This window comes from Poecilia formosa, unplaced genomic scaffold, assembly GCF_000485575.1.
Source record: "Poecilia formosa unplaced genomic scaffold, Poecilia_formosa-5.1.2 Scaffold17, whole genome shotgun sequence".
Taxonomy (NCBI): domain Eukaryota; kingdom Metazoa; phylum Chordata; class Actinopteri; order Cyprinodontiformes; family Poeciliidae; genus Poecilia; species Poecilia formosa.
This window is the reverse complement of record NW_006799956.1, coordinates 185,797-201,805: the sequence shown is the minus strand read 5'-3', so window position 1 is coordinate 201,805 and position 16,009 is coordinate 185,797. Positions and strand designations below refer to the sequence as shown.

Sequence of the window (16,009 nt, the reverse complement as noted above, 5' to 3'; positions counted from 1 at the left end):
CACATGGTTAAATTAAGAATGAAAACTCAAATTCATACGGCAAGTCTAGACAAAAGACTCATAAGTGCTTGTCGCGAAGGTTTGATAGCTAACACACAGCTATTGGCTTAGGGTGTTTACTTTTCCACATAGGGTCTGGTTGGTTAGCATAGCTGTTTTCTTGTTTTTTCAATTGATGATCTCAGGTACTGACAAAAAAAGCAAAAAAAAAAAGAACACATCTGTAATCTGTCAACTCTAAATGTTTATAAAGCAAGCAGCATTCATCCAAAAGACCGCTTCCATTCGGTGGTGTTCCAAAGAGTGCAGTAAAAGTTAAAATCACCAGGTTAAAAAGGAAAAGCATCAACGTCCAACAGCTTTGACAGCTTTTCACAGCAAATCCTGAAACACTTGGAGAACCGCGAGCTGTGAATCATTACTGCAAAACGTTGAGACAGAGAGAGGACGGTGCGTTCAGGCCCATTGGTTCTGTCAACACAGCTACTGGTTTGCCCAGAGAATCAATTAGCATTTAATCATAACACTAAAAAGGATGAGATCGAGAGCAAAACCAGTTGTTATGACTTCTGCTGTAATCACAATCATGCAGTTGTTGCCTGTGGCACCTCATTAACAAGTTAATTTATAACAGTATTCCAGACCCTATGGCTTCCCTCGTACTTCTGACTTTTCCACTTATTATTCACTGCCACAACACTGAGTTTAATTCAGACTTCAACCTCATCTGTGTGCCAGTAAATCTGACACCACACCAGCTGAAGCCACAGTTAACTGAGAGGTTGTAACGCATCAGAGAGATCTCATGGAAGACGTTGGTGAAGCTGAGAAAAATGTAGGAAAACAGTGTGATCCAAAGAAATATATGTTTCTTTATCACTGAAGCAGCCGGGAAGGCAAAAGTAACACTGGAAAAGCTGCGGTTAATTCTTTGTAGTACTGGTAATATAACGCATTTGACAGAAAAACTCCTATGTAAGTCACAAGTCTGGACTGAGAATTAATCGTTATGAACTGATCACTGAATAATCGTCAGCTAATTTAGTAATCGGTTAATCGTTAACTGGAGTACACAGACTCAAAAAAGTCATCTGCTGAAAGAGTGACACATTCAGATAGTTGATCGTTTGATAGTTTTCCTTTAAGATGAAAAGTGTTTGTAAAATTTGTTCTACCCCGAACTCCTCAAATGACACATAGCAAAATAATCCTATGATTGCATTCTATGCAATCAAATATTCATTTTCCTATTTAAAAAAAAGAATCCATTTGTTTATTTGCATCTGTTAGCATCTTTCTAATATTGTGTAGAAGAAGATTAATTGGTTAACCAAAAAAAAAAGAAAGAAAATCTGCAGTGTGTGCCAGTTTTTAATCCGATTAATCGTCAGATAGAATCGTTAATTGCGTTCTTAGCTCTGCGCAGTGCAACTTAGTGGTGGTAGTAACGTCCTGTGGAGTTCCTTTTTTTTAATACAAAACATGGGGTTTTGCTTAAAAAAAAGAAAGAATAATGATGACTCTTAAAGATTTTTATACCTTTAAAAGTACAAAAACTCCTAAAGTTTTTGTACTGTAAGAGTTTCATACTTTAACCTTCAGTTTTGACTGAAGACCTTCAAGTTTCTGATTTTTCAGTTTTACAAGGTAGATGGGTCAAATACTGACATGTCAGGACGTTTATTGTTTCCAAATTGCACACACACACACACACACACGCACACACACACACACACACACACACACACAAATACAACATAAAAGGTTTTCTTAACCCCTTAACATGCAGCGGAACGCCCGCTTGCCGTTTTCCAGCGGTAAAGGTTTTAATACTCTCCTCGTAATTAATCCGACATGTTATAGATGTAAATATGGGGACGTTCAGTATGTGGTTAATCAGCTGACCCTGCTCCATACCCAGAGTAGGTTCTCAGTCATAGATGGGGAAAGCACTTTAACATGAATATAGATAAACACTTGCCAGAGAGGCGTTTGCAATCAATCAAGAAGCTGCGGCTCCTTACTCCACTTGACCAAACATGGTCACGTATGAAAAGGTCCCCGACCAGGGTAGGAATGCCTCTCGGTTCATGAGCCGCAGTTCGTGCCGCAGTGATGGCCTTTTATGCGGTGTGTTTGGTTTGTGTACAGGTTGTTGCCTCGTTGTTTCGCAGCGCAGGTAAAGTTAGAAAAGGAAGGATACCTTGCCCCTTCGGTGAGCATGAGAAGACGCTTAGACTGTTCAGGTCTTCCTGTTTGCACACTCCAGTGCGTTTTTGTCTTAATGTATAAAATTACAGGAGTATTTCTCAACAGTTTTTTTTTTTTTTGCGAAGGGTGGGGGAGGGGGCAGTTTCTCTCCTTCCTCATGACACAACTATGCAAAATAGATTTGAAAAAAAAAATAATAATAATAATAATTGGAAGACAGTACTGAAAACCGGCAGGCAGCCCGAAATTTTGAAGTTAGCTGTGATTCTCCCCACGACAGTGGGCCGAGTGGAAACAAACGGTGGCGGCGCGCTTGGCCTCCTTTTATGGAAGCACACAGGCACAGTCAGCTGGAGAGTCCCCATCTTGGTGATAACACAAACGAAAACGAGAGAGCGACGTTTACTTTAGGAAATACCTGCTGCTGTGAGAAGTAATGCAACCTGAAATAACTCGTCTCTGTTCTTACCAGGAATCGGTTTCCCCTAAAAAAAAAAAAAAAGCCGCTGTTTGGCTTCATGTTGTGCGCAGTCGGACTAACAGCGGCTGACAAAAGCTGGTTTAATATTAATGGGAATTTAAAGTACATGATTTTAACAATCCACCATGATTTCTTTAATGGTGGATTTGTGAAGTATGAACCACCTCCCGTGGTTTGCTACTGTCTAAATCCACTTCCTCTCCCATTTAGAGGGTCCAGTCAGAACAGCCAAAGAGAAACCAGCCCGTCAATCCGCTCAGTGTCACCGGGTTCAATGTAGCAGGATGAATGAAACCTGCTCTCAATGACTGAGAACACCTGTTGCATCCAATTAACTGCCAGTAGGGGGCGCTGTGGGTGGAAAGAGAATTCTCCTTCACCTGAATCTTCATGCTCTGACATGGCTGCATTTCAGTGTGTGATGCTGCTGAAATGTGGAACACACCGTGTTGGGATCGGTGTGTTCCTGGGTGAGATGCAGTGTTGGATTTATGTCAAACATTGCATTTTGTATGCGGGTCAAAATGTGCCTAAGCAGCTGGTGGTGAACAGCAAATAAAACGTTTGATGTTTTCACATGCACACAAATGGCTCTCATCTTGACTATTCAATAGAAGCTAAAGTTGTTAACAGTTAGTAATTGGTTAATTAATAATTGGTTATTACCCCTGAACTCTTGACTGCTTTTCTTTTATTGCTCTCTGCTGGTCCTGTTAATCAAGATAGACTACAAGGTTTTTGTAGGTTTGGAGTTGTGTCACGTTTTTCTAATTTCAGGTGAAGGACTCTTGATGTCTAAATTACTCAGAGGTGAACTTTGTGTACACAATGCACAGAGTTCACTTTATGTGGTTAGACTACAGCGTATTACAAATACATGCCATACTATTCAGATGTTGCTGCTGTTGGGCCAAAACCTTAAAATCTCAATGTTGGGGTTTTGTTTTATTTAAAAAAATAAAATAAAATCTTGCTCAGCTTCTGTTAGTGGTTGTATGAATGCATTTAACTTTGACCAAATGGTATGAATTTACATTTCAAGAGGAGTGAGACGTGTTTTTCATTTCTTTATAAATTAAATTTTCGGAGATACAACATTTCAGTCGGACAGCACTGATTTGTATTTGCAACGCGTTGTGACAACCACTATCCGTTTCCATCCACTTCGCTGTCAAACACTACTTTGTATTGAGCTATTGCACAGAATTCCAGTGACACACATGGACACTGTGAGAAAGTTCAAAAAGTGTACTTTTACTACTTTTGGGAGGATCACTAAAACAGCCGCCGACCGTTATGCACACGCGCAGCCGTTTACATTTTCACACAATCCGGCTTCAGCGATCACCAGGAGCGAGAGAGCCAGCTCTGGAGGTCCAAACACAGTTTCAGTCCCAACTGAGACCATCTAAGGAATAGAAGTCAGACCAGACTTGGCATGTCCACCTCTGAGTGTCCACAGCCACACATCTGCTCAGTGTATGAGAAACAGATTTTAAAAACAAATGATGGATGGTCCTGACTCCCGTTTTGGACAGAGCAGATACCCGTGCTAACAAGTCAGATCTGGAGGGGGTGTCGGGGACGACATGTTGACTTTTGCAGCTTTTGCAAATGAGAAATTATGTTGCCACTACTTTTGGTTTTTTTATGTTCAGAGTTTCACACTTTACATTTAATGCTGTTAAAATTATTCCTTATAAATTATATATCACACACATTTTTTTTATTATTATTTTTTAACCCAAGTCAACTTTTCATGCATTTGAATTCTCAAAGTGAACTTAATCCAGTAACATTTTTTTTAATAGGTTTCATCTGAACACGGTAAGATACTTTATGCTTCAATGCAATGCTTTTTTTGACACAAGCAAAACAAATATTCCTCACACATCTCATGTCTTCCTGTCGATGTCGTCGATATATCTCCACGTCATTATCTAAAGTGAGAATTAGCTCTGCGTAGTTCATGTAAAAACACTCCTTATGCGGGATGTTTATGAATGGCTAAGTTGTACATTTCAAAATAAACTTTTGCTGCTTTGAGATGGACAAAAAAGTTCCTCGAGCTCATTAGACGCAACAGTTTATCTAAATAACTGATCCACTTTGAGGTCGTCTGTCATTCGTCACGTTGACCAGTCAGGTTCTGACCTCTGTCCTCAGAAACAGGCACAGAAGCTGAAAACCTTTTCTGACTGAAAGCATTATATTTTTTTAACTATAGTAAATGCAAAAGCTACTATTCGCACAGAACACACTAGTGCACCAAATGTAACAGTCAAACTTACCAGGGTGCAGACGAAGCGATTGGTCCTGCTGGATATCCGCAGATGAGGACCAGCTGGAGGGTTTATAAGCAGGACATAAGGTGCTGAGCTCCGCCTGCTGAAGCTGCGGTTGTTTACGTATTGAATATGGCAGGTGTTATTTGTACAGGCATAAATCCGAGGTTTTGTGGATGCATTTGTCGTGAATTCATTAAACATGAATGTCTCCTGAGTGTCTTTTGTCAAGATACAAGCAAAAAAATAAATAAATAAAAAAAAAAAACGTAACTGTATTTATTTTAGTTGTATGTAGTTGAAGTGAAGAGAAAATGATGATTTGTTTATAAGTCTTCAAACTGTGGCTCACATTTGTAATTTGGCAATTTGGACTGATGCCACAAAATACAAGCCAGTGTGTTTCGTTGCTTTCAATCATTAAGTCTGTTAACCTGAGGACAGATCTGGACTTTATGGGAGAGACCGTAACAGACCTGGAGCCTGTGCAGGGTGTAACCCGGATGTCGACAATGGATGGAGTGGCAAGAAGAGAGCATAAAGAGGAGACAGAGACGGGTAAAAGTAAACGATTTGATAAAAAAAAAATAATAAAAAAAACTCCACAATTGGAATGTTTTGACTTGGAAGCAAAATGCTGGATGCTGCTCTACACCTCAAACTCCTCATGGTATCAAAGCTGAGGAGAGGATAGGTGTAGCTAAATAATGCATAATCCATAAAGAAAGTTGTTTGACGGTGCAAAGACTTGAGACAGGAGCAGAGGCTCACTTTCCAGAGCCAGAGCTGCAGAGAAGCGGCTTAGATTGAAGAATATTTACGTCGTGCAAAGGCCAATTAATAATTATTCACTACTTTGTGTTTCCCTGTTATGTAAGATCCCTATGAAATACAGTCAATTTTGTATTTTAGTAATGCCACTGAATTGTCCAGATGTAAAAGGTTACTCTTCGCATAATAACTCGTCACATTCGTTGTTCCAAACGTCAAACCTGTCGCATCACTTTGCGTCCAAAAAGATGGAGTTTTCTGGGACACTCCCAGTTAAACTGTCCATTCACTCGTTTTACTGTTGGTTTAATTTCTTTTTTTGTCTTTTTTAAGTTGACAGACATATAAAGAATCAGCCTGTGAAGACTTCCTTTGTGCGTCGGAAAAACTGGTCTGTTTGCACGGAAATGATTGCACTGGTCTGGGTTCATGTGTTGTATCCCACGGCTGTTTATTGCCTCCAGGCTTCCGTAAGCGACCAGAATCCAACAAACGAACGACACAAACGATCAAATCGTTTTCTGATCCGTTTCCAATATAATTTGCCTCACCATAAATTAAATATACTCCTGACGTGACAAAGCTCAGCAAAAAACATAAAAAAAAGAAATAAAAAAAAAACACAAATATACACGAACAAAAATTAGAACTTTCATATTACATGGGAATCGTTCATCCAGTAACATCTGTAGGATTAAAATTAGCTGAAACTACAAACATCAGTGCTGTCGACACTCAAGTATTTGCACATCCATGACTCGCCTGTTTCCTTCTTGCGGCAAAGTAGTTCAGGGGAACAAAGTAACAGTGAAACAACATGAAAATACAGGTATTGCACAAATTGCATCCACAAACAAGAGATACAAGACAGCATAAAATAAACAGAGTTCTGCTTTATGACAATGAGTATACACAGTTTGTACCGTCACTCATACTTTTGACTTGAAAAGTATAAAAAAAAAAAAAAACCTTAACGATGCTTACATTAACCAATTATTATATTTGCACAAAATAAGACTTACTTTTCTCAATTGGCACATTCAGCAAGGTAACTTAAATTTGAAAACCTCCTTACTAAAAATGCAGATCACAACCAGTTCATACCAATGTATTAATGAAAAAAAAACAAAAAAACAATCCACATTTTTGTTCTGTACCAGAAGTAATCACAGTGTATAAACCACTGTGCAATTCAAATGTATGATTATTTCATACAAATGTGGCATTGTAATGGCATATTTTAACAATATATTGAGCGTCATTTAATAAATAGGCAGACTATCTGCAGCTCTGCAACAGAAAGCAGGTTAAATACCAAAAACACAGGTTTAAAAAAAAAAAAGGAAACGAGTCCTAATGTAACAGCAACAAACACTTTAAAAGACTAATATGAGCTTTCACTGATTTTTTTTTTCTTCTCTTCATTACTCTCTGTAGAAAAGTATAAGTAAATAAATTAAGGTCTACACATAAACAGATAAGACAAGGAGCAGAGTTTTACCCTCAACATTTACACACAAAACACAGTCCAGTAGCTTGCTAAAACAGTTAAAGAGTACACATTGATTTACCGATCTCCGACATTTCCAGTGTATCCTGCTTAAGCCAACAATCACACATTGTTGCAAGTGTAACATTGACACCTAGGAGCCTCACAACTGCAATGAGTTGTTGTTGTTGTTGTCATTGGCTAATTTTGCAATACAGAATAATTCAAGTCTGTTTAAGATTGTAGCTTTTCGCCGGATGTAATAATCCAGGCAGTAGGCGGTAAAGGCGGCGCGCGTGTGTGTGTGTGTGTGTGTGTGTGTGTGTGCATGTGGTCAAGTGGCTTGTTTAGCCTTGCCCTGGTCCTCCACCTTTTTAATGGCGGCCTGAATCTTGGCCTGGTCTCCCAGCAGCTGGCGAGGCTTCACTGGTTTGAGGTTCTCGTCCAGCTCTAGCTGCACAGGCACCCCAGTGGGTAGAGTCACGCTGGCGATGTCTTCGTCCGAAACACCTGTTGAACAGAAGTCAAATTAATTGAAATGATTCATGTAGTTAATCGTTGTCGGTTCGCAGTTAATCTATTACAATGTTTCTTCATCAACTACGGTCAAAGTTACGTTGCACACAAACTAACGACCATTTTAGTAAGTTGACAGTTGAAAGTAAAAATTTCAATTTTTTACTTTCCCATGTTGATAAAGCTTACCCTATAGGAGTCATGTAGCTTACCAACTGTGTTCGACTCACTTTATATTCTTGTACACAAGTTAAAACTCAATTGTGAAGTTACCTTGAGATGACCTTTTTGTTGAGTATCAGAATAAAAATAACAAGCTAAACTGAGTCAAACTGAATAGTTTTATGTAATATTAATAAGTTTTTGTCAAACAGCCCTCCCCCTACACACTGACAGCACGACTGCAGTGGGCAGGTGAACTCTTATGTAGGTGGAAAAGTCCCCCGTTCCCATGGAGACGGTGGTTGAAAACAGATCAAGAGACTCATCACTTACAGAATGAACTGGAATAAATGCGGTAGCAATAACAGGTTGGGGGAGTTTCTTATTTTCATAAACCCGTCTAAAGTGGGAGGTGGAGGCGTCTCCTGTGCCTTGAGAAAAATAATTACACTCCTTTTTACTTCCTCTGACATTTTGTCACATTTCAACCAGAAACCTCTTCATGGTCGTTTCTGGTCCATGAAACCAGAAACGTCCAGGAACGTTTCTGGTGCAGGTGCAGCTTTGTTTTGACCAAAACAACATTTGAAATGCAAACGGTCAGATGAGCTCAAACTTGAACTTTTTGGTTTGCGTTGAGAGTAATCCAACAATGCACATCTCCCTAAACACCCCATCTCTAGCGTGACACGTGGTAGTGGCAGTATTATGCTGTGGGAATACTTCAGCCAGGGGGAAGAAGCTACCCCGGGACAATCCTGGAAGACAACCAGTTAGAGGCTGCACAGGAAAACATGACAAAAAAAAAGTACATTTTGCACAATACGTAGAATCTCCTCATATCCATTTGCATGCGTTCAATTAATATTCTTGCTTACTAATAATGCAAAATATTTTTGGAAAGGTGAGGTCCTGTAAAAATTCATGATGATTACGAATATTGAAGCTGATGAATGAGGCATGGCCCCCCTTCAGACCCTGATGCTTGCAAGTGTAGTAAAAGGTCAGCATGGATTTCATATTACACTTAAATGTAACATAAACTTCCTGACCTTTCTGGAAAAGTTCAAGCTTCCATTTTTGGACCTGAAATATTTTATGTACTTCCTTGTTCAGTGACTCTGATGAGCAACAGTGATCTTTAAAGAAGATGATTTCACTACATCTGTATAAAGAAAAGAAAAAGTTCAACCCAGTGGCGTACTGCCTACCTTCCAAGTGTTTAAGGATGGCCCTGCAGCTGTTCCCGTGACCAGAAATGAGGATGGTCTTGCCTTTCTGGATCTCCGGGACCACGGTGCTGTTCCAGTACGGCAGCAGCCTGTCCAGAACCTCCTTCAGGCTCTCCGCTCGGGGGAGGTTCTCCTTCGGCACGTCGCACGTGGCGTATCTACGGTCGTTGTAGATCTCCGTATAGTAAGGGTGGGACTCATCAATCAGAGGCGGAGAGATGTTGTAGCTCCTTCTCCACTGCTTCACCTTTTGCTCGCCGTGCTGCAGAGCCATTTCTGCCCGGTTGAGTCCGATCAAGGCTCCGTAGTGGCGTTCGTTGAGCCGCCACGACTTGACGACGGGGACCCACTCCTGGCCCATGGCCTCCAACACCAGCCACGCCGTGTGGATGGAGCGGCTGAGCAGGGAGGTGAACACCAAGTCGAACTTGTATCCCTGCTCCTTGAGAAGCCTGCCGCAGTCCCGGGCTTCCTTCACCCCTTCCTCGCTCAGCTTCTGGTCGACCCAGCTGCAGAAGCGGTTCTCCTTGTTCCAGGCGCCCTCGCCATGCCTCAGCAGAACCAGTCTGTACTTAGACATCCGAAGAACTAGAAGCAGAGGAGTGATGCATATTACTTAATGGAAACGAAACAAAGCTGGGTGCGGGTGACAACTTTTTAAAAACAGACAGGGGGACATCCTGTGCCTGTGTTTCTAATTTTAAGTGGCCTTTTTTTTAATTATTATTATTGTTACAACTACTGCACTTTATTTTTTGAAGTCCAGTAGTTCTTTCTATTTCTATTTCTAATGTCTACTTCTGCTTATTTGTTCTATTTCTATTTCTAATGTCTATTTCTGCTTATTTGCTGCCCTTCTAGGCCAGGTCACCCTTAAGAAAGAGGTCTTGAGATCTCAATGGCTTTTTATCTGGTTAAAGAAAGGTTTAAAAAATACTAATACAGGTGGGTGATCTCAATTTAAAAGCAGTGAGAACTTCTTAGTCAATGCTAGACAAAAATAGAGACCTGCTGAAGGAGTCGACATTGCCTCATCAATTATCCTTATTGAGAAATAGGATCAAAACAACAGTATCAGCCTCATCCACAACATTACTGATGAATGGTGAAGCTAAAAGGATGGGTGAACACCGGCACAGTTAATGCTGCACAGCCGTTCAGTAAAGCAACAAGGCCGGTGTATGCATGTAATTTCTAATCTTTACCAGAAACAGTCGAATTGTATCAAATAAAATGCATCACCTTACCCCGGTGGAGTTAAAAAACCCCGACAGAAATGCCGTCGACACTCTCGTCAATGTTGACAAGAATCGCCAGGCCACAGCAACGTCCGCTTGGTGCGTTGGTGATTAATGTAGCGGCCGTCCAATCGGAGAGCTGCATCGCCCTTTGTGGGCGTTCCCTCCGGTGTCTATTATGCCCATATTAGGAGGGGGACAAACGGTTCAGGCAAGCTCGCGGTAGGGGAAGGAGAACAGAGAGCAAGAGGAAGAGGGGTTCGCAGCTCCCGCACTGTGAACATGTTTGTTTTTGTTTCCATGAGTTAGAGGGGTAATGCGTTTCTGTAAAGATATTTACAACATTGTTTGTAGAAGTAGGAGTACAGTACATCTATTATTATAATCATGTCAGTACTAGTAGCGGACATGGGCGGTTCTAGCGATAATGGCGCCCTAGGCGAGACTATCCTAACAAGGAAGAAAAGCCAATGTATTCAACATGCAGACTCCGACTTCAGAAAAATGTAGGCTGGGGGAGGAGAAAAAGAGCTTTTACTTTAATATAAACACATGAACAAACATTTAGCCTTTCAAATAAAATAGCCATGTTTGTTAATGCGCAAAACAATGACATGTAGAAAAGGCTGAAAAATTATGCTCAGATTCGCATAAGCATTAGTTCAGAAGTTGCAGAAATCTAAAATGTTTCCAATTTCTGAACTTTTTTTTTCATCTGTTAAATTAATCTTTCGACATGTACTGAAAAAATATATTTATGAATTTTGTGACACCTGCCATCCTGTCTCAGGTGTACCACGCCTCTTCCTTGATGACCGCTGGGGGATGGGCACCATCTGGAGGGAGGTTGTTCTTCAGCAGGGACAAGGGAGCTGATCAAAGTTGCAATAAAATGGCTTAAAGTAAATATTTAATTCCAATTTAATTTAATTGAGAGCAACTTGTCACACGTCAGAGAATTCTTAAAAGACCTTGGAATAGCCCTTTGAATTTTGTCCTGAACTAAAAGTTGCTAACAAGACACCAGCGAACATGTCACTTGCCAACTTAACCCTTTAGCCTACAGCAATTTTTCTTGCAGTGCTTATTAGCCACGTCACTGGAAGACAGCCACATTTCCTCTAAAAATGCAAAATCATTGACAGCAATGCGAAATGAGACTTTTTACACATTAGTGGAATAGGCTTCAAGCAAACTTCTACAGATTACAGTGTAACAAAGCAGACAAAGCCAGAAATAAGGATGTGATTTATTAAGATTTTTGCAGAGAGCAAAAAAAGGAAAAAAAAAAAAGAAAACTGGTTTTCCTACAACAATGTTGGACATATTGTTATAAAACAGTTCTAATGTGTGAATTGAAGCATTTTTATGTAAGACTCCTTGAAAATACAGCGAAGGTACTACAAGTATATTTGAGGATATACTGATATTTTGTAAGTAAGAGTTCTCAGTAAAAGCAATAGCATGTTGATTATGTTTCACATGTACTTTTAGACATAAATCATAAGACTGGTTTATCTCAAAAATGCACAATCGTTTTCCATATAATTTCAAGGGTAAGCACCTCAGTGGTTAAACGTGATCAGCCATTCTTGCACAGCCTTAACTGTTATAAAAATAAATAAGCACTGTCCTTTCAGTCCCAACAAAAAAAAAAAGGAGAATAAGATTTTTAGGACAATCTTAAGACTGTTTTAAATTTATAGATGACTTTTTCTTTTTGAAGTCAATGATGATGAAGACGACAACGAAGAGATGGGGTGAAATAGTGAGATAAAATTACTTAAATGGAGCAGAGACAGATGATACATTCATGTGTATTCAACAAAAATGATCCCAAAGTTTTCATTGTCATCTTTGTCACTTACAAACCCAAACAGTTTCAGTGTTTACACTTTTCTTAATTTACAGCTGCGATTAAAGTGACTGACATCCATCACAAATCTACTGGGCAGCATCAAACAGCTTCTTTCTCCCCTCCATCCCAGACATGGCGTCCACGTTCTTACGCCAGTCAGTGACTTCTTCTTTCTGTGGCATCAGAGCAGAACATTTGAATCGGTTCACCCTGATTAAACACTTGAGATGATTTTAAGGTCGGTGAGATGTGGACGGTTGCTTGCTTAACGTTGCGGCATTAGATACAATTTTTTATTCAATTCTGTATGCATTTAATGAAAAATGCATACAGTCTAAGCGACTTAAATGAACATTCGACCTAACATGCACGTCTACATCCTGCACTCTTACCTTTTCCTCCTCTTTCTTCACGGTCTTGAGGTTGGCCTTGAAGTCCACTGACTCTTTTACCTTTGCCCCCAGCAGGGCTCCCAGCATGGCTCCTGCAGACACCCTCACCTTCCTCAGGTTCGGTCTCTTCATCTTGCCCTTCAGCTCAAAGACCTTTTGAGACAAGTTCTGTATCTTTGTGGAAGACAAACCACAAACCCGTCTTTACAATTAAACACAAGGTTTTAAATTTCCGCTGTGCGTAGATCGCATGTGTCTCTTATAGATGTGTGATTCTGGAAACGGAAAGTTGTCTCTAGGAAGCGTGTTCAAAATGAATTGTTGCTTCGGAGCCTTGGTGACACCATGATGTCCCTGTTTGTTGTGGTTCCGTAATGGCAATGCTCTGGAGATTTTTTTTTTCCTTCTTTTTCTTGTTGCTATTTTCTGATTTCTGAAGGTTAATGAACAAGTTAATAGGTCTCTTTGTCACATTATGTTTTATGTCCCAGGAAATGGATTATGATGTAAAAATTCAGATATTCTGATAAAATCAAAAATGCATTGTCCAAATTAAGAAAACGCTTGATTGCATTTATTGAACAACAATCATTTAGAATGTGAGTAAATGTGGCAGGGATAGTTTTATTAATTTATAACAATTATTTTCCTTTTTTTTTTCTTTCTTTTACAAAAATGAATAAATAGAAATATGTTAGATCTTTTGCTTCTTCAATAGAAGATGGAATTATTTCAAAGCTTTTTGCACGTCTTCACCAGAATGCCCAATAAACGTGGATGTTGCCGTATTCACTGGAATCCCTCACCTCTTTCTCATTTATTGCCACTTTGCTAGCAATGTCGTAGCGCTCTTCGTCGACCTTGTCAATTTTTTGGTGGATCTCTTTGCAAAGATTCTGTGGACAGAAACATTTTTGTTTAACAGGCTCATTGAAGGACGCTAGGCTTAGAGAACATAAGTTAGCTAACAACAAAATAAAGATTAAAGATGTGGAAGCTAACGAGAGTTGATGTGAACAAATGGAGCTAAATACTGGAGCAAAGCTTCTTAGCAGATGCAAAAGATTTGAATTTGATTCAAATCTTTTGCCTGAGGTTTACCCGACCATCAGGACAATGGTAATTAGCTGACAGCTAGATCTGCAATAAAATGACTCAGATCAAAACATCTTCATATGTCAGAGTGGCCCAGTCAAAGTCCAGACATAAGACGTGTTTTACTTCGCCAATTATACACTTTTGTTTTTTCGACCTGTCGCATTGCATACTAATGAAAAGTATTATAAAATGCAGTTGTATAGGAACAATATGTAAGAAGGTTAAAGAATGATGAGAACAATTTATGTTCCGACTTCTATTATATAATAAACTGAAACTATTTTGTGTTTATTTAGAAAATAATGTATCAAATAAACTTAGGTTTAAAGATTTTATTATTTCTCGATGATAAATATTTTTCTCTCCGGGAGCTTTTAAAATAACATTTTTTTCAATGATTTGGGGGTAACCCACATTTTAATCATCTATCCAAATAAAACCCATAACTTTGAAGTTTGATGACCAGATATTAAATATGTAAGACGAAAATACATTTGGAGCAACTGATCTATTTAAAAAATTGGCAAGCTGGAATGCATGCAATTTTTCTCTACATCTTCAACCTTCAAAATCATAATACACGAAATCAAGGGTTATAGGTGTACCTGTAGTTCCTGCATGGAAAGGCCTGACAGCTGGAGGGTTGGGTGTCTTTCATCAAGGATCCTCTGTTTATCAGCTATTCTGGCTTGCTTTTCACTCTCCAGCATAGTCATTGCCTTCTTTAACAGTTTGGTCTGGAAATAAAAACAACAACAACAACAACAAGAAAAAAAAACATACAGAGAAAAACATACTATTTAATGGTTGTGGATATACTTTGGCAAAGTTGGACATTATTTATACAGGGCATACCTTCAAGAACAATCTGCGGGATGCAGAGATTTTTGGCTTAGGTTTCTGTGACAGAATGAAACAAGATTAAGTTTACATTGTTTGAGGTGTGCATCACTTTTTGCGTGCTTCTAAAAATCTCCGTACAGTGACGGTGGAAGCATTTTTAAAGCATAAAAGCTAAACATAAAGCAAACCATTTTCTTGGTATGATTGATTGGTGTCTATCTGGCTTGATGTACTTTCTTAATTCTCACAATGTATTTGTGGAGTTAAAGGCCCCAAGCTGTTACGATACATTGTTTTTAGTTGCTGACATGCCTGTACAAAAAAAAAAAAAAAAAAAAAAAAATCAGCATAAACCCATAGAAACCATCTGGACTCACCGAAGGGCTGTTGAGGGGAACATTTGTGTCCATCGTGCAAAAAGCAAAAAAGAAAAACTGATTAATTGTTGTCAATAAGTGGTGAAGAATAGGATTTCTGGGGTTGAACTTACGTTCCAGACATGATAGAAGTCCTTACTTCCTCCTTGTTGTGTCTGTAAATCAGACAGATGGCGTAAAAAGCACTGGTAATTTTCTACATATTGACTATAAACATTGGAAATTAGAAATGAACCTAAACGTGAAGATCACTTAAAACTGCAACTAAAATGTGAATAAGTAAAAATAAGAAGACGTAAACTTTAATCTTCACCCTTTTTAGGGTAAAAATAGAGATATATGGAACAATATCTCTGCCACATCTACTTTAAAGATGTGTCTTTTGTCTGATACACTGTTTTGCCTTCTTGTAGTAAGAAGATTTTCTTACCTTTAAAAGTGAAGTTTCAATGCTCAGGAGTTCCCTTGTGTGTGACTCAAGGGGATGAAAGAGGGCAGATATATAGATTTCAGGGCTCATGTGAGTGGCTCACTGAAATAGACTCTCCATTCTTAGACTCCATCTCTCGTACTTCACATGTATGAGGTGTGAAGTTCTTAGAAGTTCTGAGGAGGGTTCACCTGTGATGCTTCCTTGGTTTGTCTCAAGAGGAGCAGCTGAAATCTGATAGTGCAGTTTACAGACACGCAAAAATATATATATATATTTATATCGAAGTACATCCTCTTTAAATTCATGGGGTTTACGAATTATCTAGGAATTAAAGTTTTTTTTTTTTTTTTTTTTAGAATTTGCCCAATTTTTTTTCCATTTTGGAATCTTGTACTTCTTCATAAGAAGAAATATTTTCTAAAAGTATGTTTTTTATTTTTTATTTTATTCAAAGCGTTTATTTTTAACTTATGGCTTTATTATGGCTTACCTTATGGAAAAGTTTAGGAAGTATAAGAGCAGGAAACTTGCAGATAAAAGGGAGAATTGAGGGAACGAAAAAGGCCAAAATCCTTATAATGAACATGACATTATGTATCAATCTAATTATCATTAATTTGGTT

The 16,009-nt window shown here is 38.9% G+C and overlaps 2 protein-coding genes across 3 annotated transcripts; both read right to left on the bottom strand.

Annotated features, from left to right (window-relative positions):
* Positions 1 to 6,386: 6,386 nt before the first annotated feature.
* On the bottom strand, positions 6,387 to 10,507 carry bpgm (2,3-bisphosphoglycerate mutase). Of its 2 annotated transcripts, none has more exons than XM_007546651.2 (3): positions 10,395 to 10,507; positions 9,127 to 9,735; positions 6,387 to 7,747 (listed from the first exon to the last, which is right to left on the bottom strand). In XM_007546651.2, exons 2-3 carry the CDS (start codon positions 9,725 to 9,727, stop codon positions 7,572 to 7,574), a joined length of 777 nt encoding a protein of 258 aa, XP_007546713.1. In that variant the 5' UTR covers positions 9,728 to 9,735; positions 10,395 to 10,507; the 3' UTR covers positions 6,387 to 7,571. The 2 variants fall into 2 exon arrangements, with proteins under 2 accessions (XP_007546713.1, XP_016524226.1); XM_016668740.1 differs by having other exon boundaries at positions 10,390 to 10,501.
* Positions 10,508 to 11,615: 1,108 nt separating this feature from the next.
* Positions 11,616 to 15,725, bottom strand: LOC103134419 (troponin I, slow skeletal muscle-like). The gene is made up of 8 exons (XM_007546650.2): positions 15,384 to 15,725; positions 15,067 to 15,108; positions 14,954 to 14,960; positions 14,589 to 14,633; positions 14,339 to 14,470; positions 13,442 to 13,531; positions 12,636 to 12,809; positions 11,616 to 12,416 (listed from the first exon to the last, which is right to left on the bottom strand). The coding sequence occupies exons 2-8, from the start codon at positions 15,075 to 15,077 to the stop codon at positions 12,330 to 12,332; spliced, it is 546 nt and encodes a 181-aa protein (XP_007546712.1). The 5' UTR covers positions 15,078 to 15,108; positions 15,384 to 15,725; the 3' UTR covers positions 11,616 to 12,329.
* Positions 15,726 to 16,009: the final 284 nt, after the last annotated feature.